Here is a 7,723-nt window from a genome sequence, read left to right on the forward strand (position 1 = left end):
TCATATTTATTTTTTATTTTTGTTGCCATGCACCCTGGAGAGATGAGGATTTAATGATGCACTTTATGGGTGTTGATAAAGAAAACAACATTGATCTTACTCCTTTTTTCTTGTACAAATTTTAACACCAAATATATATATTTAATATAAAATCAATAGTTGTGAACTCCCAAATTTGAAGCAAAATTAGTTGGGTGCATGGGCCAGGGGTATATTGGTCATTTAACTAATTATGTCCAGTATACCAAACATAGTAGTATATATAATTAGTTATTATATATGTCCTTCTCCTTCTCCTTCACAGTGGGGATTACCAAAAACATGTAAAAATAATTTATTTCCATCCTTACCCTTATTTTGTTATCTCATTACTAACTAATTAAGTAGTTAAGAGCCCCGGCCGGCCATACAATAATATACAAGAGGAAGGTGGTACTTTAATTGAGAGGGACTCTGATTCTAAGTAGCACAGAGTCTCCCCGAATGCATCATAGAGCAGATCAAATGCCTGTCATTATTATATACATATCTATATATATTTGTGCAAATTGCTCGGTTTTGGTATTGCCGTCCGAAGTGCACGATAATGATGAGATCTAGCTGGACAGCATTGGCACTGTCTCATCTAAGCTAAGCCTTGAACCGTTACGTGTCAACGCACATGCAGTGAACTTACATATATAAGAGAGCACTAGCTAGCTAGCTACATGAACACCATGTGGATTTGGTGGACGAAATTATAGACCACTATCTTCAACTTTTCTATGGTTGCCCATTATTCTTTCTTTTCATTCATACATGCGCCACCTTTTTCAGAATGGTTTGCAGCTGTGAGCTATCTGTCTATCTATATATACTCGTTTCCATCTCATTCTCACCTACGCCTATATAGCTAGAAGATACTCTCCATCCGATAAGCCCTCCCCCGCTGTCCTGATCAGCAAATTCATTTAATTTGCTTTTGCTTGATCCACTCACTGTTGGTGTGTATATATAGCTCCGATCCGATCGATCGGGGGGTGTTGGTGCTTGATTCATACTGTGTAAGAGCAGTAAAGATGGCATCTGCTAACATGGTTGGTGCAATAGTACTATTGATGGAGATCATAGCACTAGTGAGTGGGGTGAGATTCCAGCTGGGCGCCAATGGGCTGAGCATGGAGTACTACATGATGAGTTGCCCATTTGCTGAGCCAATCGTCAAGAACACTGTCAACGCCGCCTTGCAATCTGATCCCACGCTTGCAGCTGGTCTTGTTAGAATGCATTTCCACGATTGCTTCATTCAGGTGATGATGGATCACTCATCAGCAGACTGACTGAATGAATGAATGATTACTTTGGTTAATTAATTTCTCTCTTTCTAATCATCAATGAATCCAATATCCATCATATATCATCTCCTAGTCCTATACTAATTATATGTGTATACGTGTGTGTTGAACATAACATACATACATACATACATACATACATACAGGGTTGCGATGCATCAATTCTGATTGATTCTACAAAGGGGAACACAGCCGAAAAGGACTCTCCAGCAAATCTGAGCTTGCGGGGCTACAAGATTATTGACGACGCCAAAGAGCAGTTGGAAGAGCAATGCCCTGGGGTTGTCTCTTGTGCTGACATTCTGGCTATGGCTGCCAGGGATGCTGTTTTCTTTGTAAGCTATATATCTAGCTCCCTACCTACCCCGCCTTGTCTTAATTCTTGCTACCCTACCCATATATATATGTAGATAATTAACCATTCAAGCATTATAACTTGAAGGAACAGTACTACTACTCACCAATATCTGAAGATCTACTATATATTCCTTAACTAACTAGCTATATATATGTATATATAGGCTGGGGGTCCGGTATACGACATACCCAAAGGAAGAAAGGATGGGAGGAGGTCTAAGATAGAAGACACCTTCAACTTACCTTCGCCCTTTTTGAACAGCTCTGAACTCGTCAGGATGTTTGGACAACATGGATTTACTGCACAAGAGATGGTGGCTTTATCCGGTAATAATTAAATTAATTAATTAAAGTTGACATATATATACATATATATATATATGATGATGATGATTTATATATATATGTATATATATGAAAATGCTATATATTGTGGGTTGGCTTGGCAGGGGCTCACACACTGGGAGTGACACACTGCGCTTCGTTCAAAAACCGTCTCAAGAACTTCGACTCCACTCACGACGTGGATCCAACTCTGGATTCCGGCTTCGCCTCGGCGCTGTCGAAAACCTGCAGCGCCGGCGACAACGCCGAACAGCCTTTCGACAGCAGCCGCAACAGCTTCGACAACGACTACTACAACGCGCTGCAAAGAAAGTCGGGAGTGCTGGTGTCCGACCAGACACTGTACAGCAGCCCCCAAACGAGAAGCTTCGTGAACGCCTACGCCATGAACCAGGCCATGTTCTTCTTCCACTTCCAGCAGGCTATGCTCAAAATGAGCTTGCTCGACGTCAAGCAAGCCTCCCAAGGAGAAGTCAGGCAAACCTGTCGTGTCATCAACACCTAATTAATCATTAATCAATAAATTATGTATTCATAAATTCTCTCTCTCTCTCTCTCTCTCTCTATATATATATATATATTTATATGGCTTCTGCTGCTGTAGATTAATGCCTATTGATTATATATAGACATGATGTTTTCTAGCTACCGTTTGGTGTACGTGTCTCAATTAGCACTGGAATGCATAAACTCAAATTTATTTTTCGCTTGTCGAAAATTATAAAATCGAGAAATAGATTTTTCCACAAAAAAGGACATTCCAAAAACGAAATTCTATTTATGTGTATTAAATTAATATGATTAAAATAAACTGGAAAAAAATCCATTTTTACCTTTTATTTACAACCACAAATCTATTCGTCTCCATTCATCATCACCGACAGCTCTAATCACCTCTGCTACCTTTCTCATTGACATCGCACGCCCATCTATTTTGTCATTGTCGCCGGAGTCGGTAGTCGACTCTCTCGTCGAACTCACTTGCTCATCTACTCAGAGTACGCGTTCATTACTCTAGGGTTCGAGATCCATTCTTCGAAATATATTTCTTTTTCTTTTTTCAATAAGATCTATTTTCTTGTTGTTTTCCTTTCTTTTTCTTTGCAAAATCAGAGAAAGAAATTTGCAAAAAAAGAAAAATGTACATATCTTCTATATTTTCTTTCTCAAACCCTTTCACAGGATTTCAAATGGAGACTTTTATAAATTCACTAATGTTCAATAAATCGTAGAGAAAAAGGAAAATAAAAACAACTAGTTTTCCTTTTCTTTGAGACACCCAATTTATTTTCCATTTCTTTTACCTTATTTGCATTCAAATTGGGTGTTCCTAAGAAAATAATCTTCAACTTTTTCAAGAGATCACGTAAAAGAGACGGAAGACAAATTGGGTGTTCCAAAAAAAAGAGAAACTAGTTGTTTTTATTTTTCTTTTTCTCTATGATTTATTGAAGATTAGTGAATTTATGAAAGTCTCTGTTTGGAACTTGTGAGAAAGATGGAGAAAGAAAATGTAGAGGATATACGCATTGTAACATCCCGTATCGAACGATAGGAAGGACAAGAACAACTTATTCAGATGGGCTTACGCGAACTTCCCAGGGGTCACCCATCCTTGAGGTTCCCCAGTTCAGCTCAAGCACGCTTAACTCGGGAGTTCTTTGCCTATATGTAGGCCAAAAGGTATCCAGCTGGTATTATTTAATTTCTTACTTATCCTCAATATATACTACATTTCTCTGAGCTCTTGGGGTATTACATTCTCCCCCCTTGAGCATATGGCGTCCTCGTCATGTGACTTTACAATTGGTCTCAGCTCTCCCCCGTCCAGTGTCCTCGGTCTAGTACCCCCAACCTTTAACTAGTACACGGTCCCCGATCCAGTACCCCCATCTTTTGGTTAGTACACGATCCCAACACACGGCCTGGGTCAGCTTTGATACCACCTGTAACATCCCGCATTGAGCGATAGGAAGAACCAGAATAACAAACCCTGATGGGCCTACGCGAACTTCTCAGGGGGTCACCCATTCTTGAGCTTCCTCAGCTCAAGCATGCTTAACCCAAGAGTTCTTTACCTACATTCAGCCCAAAAGGTATCCAGCTGGTGTTGTTTCATTTCTTACATATCCTCGATATATACTATTGAACCATCCGGGCCTAATCTCGGCCCTTCTCCTCAGGCCCAATCTGATCTCCCTTTTGGACCCAGTCTTAGCCCAGTGCCAGCCTGCCACGACATCATTGCAAACCCATTGGATATCCGTATGGCCGTCTCAGATCCCATCCTCATTAATGGCGAATCCCATCCTCATTAATGAGGGTCGCGTCGCCACCATATTGTCGCCTGGGAACCTCTATTAGTGTCAGATAGCCAGTCCCATCACCTGCAAGCGCACGTCTCATGCATGCGGGATGACATTCTCTCCTCCTATATCAACCAGTTCTCTTTAGAGCCATGGTATGTTATTGTCTCTAACCTACTAATACACCGCCTCACCTTACTCTTTTACTCACTCGACCGTCGGAGTGCTTGTAGGTGCCAGCCGCCCCTCAGACGGACCCATCGCCGGAGCCTGTGCATCGCCTCCGATTGTCCCCCCTTTGGTCAGCAAGGAACATTTGGCCCTTATCGTGGGGCTCGGTAAAACTTACCTACCTCATAACCTCAAAAAGCCTTTTCAAACCACTCTCCCCTCAGCCACGCCATGACAAGAGCTGGAGACACCCATACCCAAAGGTCAAACGACGACAACCACCACCTAAACACCAACACCCTTCCCTACATTGGCTTACACCTGGTCAGCCGGATAACCAAGGCTGTTGAAACCATTGCTGGAGGTTTTACCAATGGAGTGTTGAGCTTGGCATGAAGTCCATGCCCTCATGCAGTTATGACAATATATGACACCGAGAAGAAAGCAAGAAGAATGGCCCGACACCCCGCAATCTGCTTCATGGACAAAGATCTCAAAGGAATAAATCCGCACCCTAATGACCCCATGGTAATTTCGATTGTTATCAAGGATTTTTTGATAAAAAAGGTTTTAGTGGACCAAGGCAGCTTAGCCGACCTATTATACCTATCTACCCTGAGAAGAATGAGCATCCCCGAATGAAAGTTGGGACCCTTTAATAAAAGCTTAATCGACTTCTCTAGAGAAAGGGTAGAGGTTAGGGGTTACATTGATCTACTAACCTCATTTGGGACGACCTCGCTGGCTAAGACCATCACTATCCGATACTTGGTGGTGGATTGCCAGGCACTATACAACGTGCTTTTAGGCCGACCATCCCTCAAAACCTTGGGCGCGGTAGTATCCACTTCCCATCTATCCATGAAGTTCCTAGTATCTAGCATCGAGGTCGGGGTCATCTGCTCTGACAGAGAGAAGACTAGTGCCCTAGGTGGCAGCCAAACAGCGGACGTTGACAGCTAAGATTCACGACACCATGTGCACATGCTCGAACTAGACCCGCGGATTGAGTTCTCAGACAGGCGACCCCAACCTACAGAGGAGCTCCACCCGGTGAGCCTAAGTCCTCGCTTAGAACAAGTCATCCGAGTAGGTTCTACATTGCCAAATGAACTGAAAGAAAGGCTTATCAGCCTACTCCGACAGAACGCCGACCTCTTCGCCTGTACTCCCACTGACATGCCAGGAATAGAACCACTCATCATCCGCCACAAATTAGCACTAGATCTGGAGGCCAGACTGGTTGCTTAGAGAAAAAGAAGATTAGGAGAGGAAAGACGACGCGCAGTCACCGAGGAAACAACCAAACTTCTGAAAGCTGGATTCATTAGGGAGGTCCCGTACACAACATGGCTCACCAACGTTGTTATGGTGAAAAAATCCTCAGGAAAATGGAGAATGTGTGTCGACTTCACCGACCTAAATAAAGCGTGCCCAAAGGATTCATACCTACTGCCTAATATTGATTGCCTTGTAGATGCAGCCTCCGGGTATAGGTACCTAAGTTTTATGGATGCCTATTCTGGGTACAATCAGATCCGGATGCATTGCTAAGACGAGGAAAAAATAGCGTTCATCACAGAAAGTGCTAACTTCTATTATCAAGTCATGCCATTCGGGTTAAAGAATGCTGGAGCAACGTATCAGCGGCTGATGAACAAGGTATTCGTCAAGCAGATCGGCCGAAACATAGAAGTCTATGTCCATGACATGGTGGCCAAAACTTCAGAAGAATAGGACCACTGCTCGGATCTGACTGAAATCTTGGCGTAACTGCGGCAGCATAACATGAGGCTCAACCCTGACAAATGCGCCTTCGGGGTACAAGCCGGTAAGTTTCTAGGATTTATGCTAAGTAGTCGAGGAATTGAAGCCAACCCAGACAAATGCGAAGCCATCCTCGCAATGGGTAGCCCTACCAGCTTGAAAGAGGTCCAACAACTGACGGGCTGAATAATAGCTTTGTCCTATTTCCTTCCAAGGTCGGCCGACAGGGAAAGGCCTTTCTTCCAATGCCTAAAAAAGTCAGTCGAACTCTAGTGGACAAAAGAATGTGAGACTGCTTTTCAAGAACTCAAAGCCTTCCTAGCAGCTCCCCCCATCCTTTCAAGATCGAAGCTCGGGGAAGAACTCTCACTCTACCTCTCTGTCACCGCTAATGCTCTCAACGCGGTGCTAGTAAGGGATTAAGAAAAAACATAGCGGCCAGTATACTTTATCAGCAAAACTTTTCAAGGAGTTGAACTACAATAAAGATCGAAAAACTAACACTAGCGCTGGTGATGGCAGCTCGAAAACTTTGGTCATATTTCCAGAGCCACCAGATCACGGTCCAAACTGACCAACCGATCCGAAAAATACTCCAAAAGCCAGAGCTATCAGAAATAATGATCGTATGGTCAGTCGAGCTTTCCGAATTCAACATATAGTACCAACTGCGAAAGCACATCAAGTCCTATGTACTCTCCGATTTTTGCTCCGAACTCTCCCCTCTCGGGCGCAACCCGGAGCCCAACCCCTAGGTATTATTTATTGATGGAGCCTCCAACATAAAAAGAAGCGGGCCGGGATCATATCAGAAGGACCCAACGGTTTGATTCTCGAACAGTCGCTACGTTTCAGCTTCAAGGCAACTAATAACTAAGCGGAATATGAGGCCCTCATAGTTGGTTTAAGCCTAGCAAAAGAAATCGAAGCATCCCGCTTAATCGCCAAAAGAAATTCCCAGCTAGTAACCAACCAAGTTAAAGGAGAATTTCAGGCAAAAGAGCCACAGCTTGGCCGATACCTCCACAAGGTCAAAACCCTAACTGAATCTTTCGACTATTTCAAAATTGAATATATCCCCAGGGAACAAAACAAGCGAGTAGATTTACTCTTAAAGCTTGTCAGCACCAAGAAACCTGGAACCAACCAATCAGTCATATAAGAGGCCTTAGATGTACCCACCGTCGACCTTCCCGACATACAAACGATAGAAATAGAGCCCGAATTTTGGGGAACCCCTATTATCCAATTCTTGCAGCACGAGACGCTCTCCCCAAACATCGAGGAAGCTAGGAAGCTCAAAAGAAAAGCTTGCTACTTTACCCTACTCAGGAACCAATTGTACCGAAGAGGTTACTCCCCGCCACTCCTCAAATGTGTCAACTCTGACCAGTCCACCAACATTATGACAGAGATACATGAAGGAGTATGTGGAGGCCACCT

The 7,723-nt window shown here is 43.3% G+C and overlaps 1 protein-coding gene across 1 annotated transcript; it reads left to right on the top strand.

Moving 5' to 3' along the window:
* Nucleotides 1–860: 860 nt before the first annotated feature.
* On the top strand, nt 861–2,684 carry LOC127803201 (peroxidase 47). Its single transcript, XM_052339274.1, has 4 exons — nt 861–1,289; nt 1,481–1,669; nt 1,856–2,018; nt 2,141–2,684. Exons 1-4 carry the CDS (start codon nt 1,059–1,061, stop codon nt 2,539–2,541), a joined length of 984 nt encoding a protein of 327 aa, XP_052195234.1. The 5' UTR covers nt 861–1,058; the 3' UTR covers nt 2,542–2,684.
* The last annotated feature ends 5,039 nt before the right edge of the window (nt 2,685–7,723 follow it).

Source organism: Diospyros lotus, chromosome 6, assembly GCF_014633365.1.
Source record: "Diospyros lotus cultivar Yz01 chromosome 6, ASM1463336v1, whole genome shotgun sequence".
NCBI classification, from domain to species: domain Eukaryota; kingdom Viridiplantae; phylum Streptophyta; class Magnoliopsida; order Ericales; family Ebenaceae; genus Diospyros; species Diospyros lotus.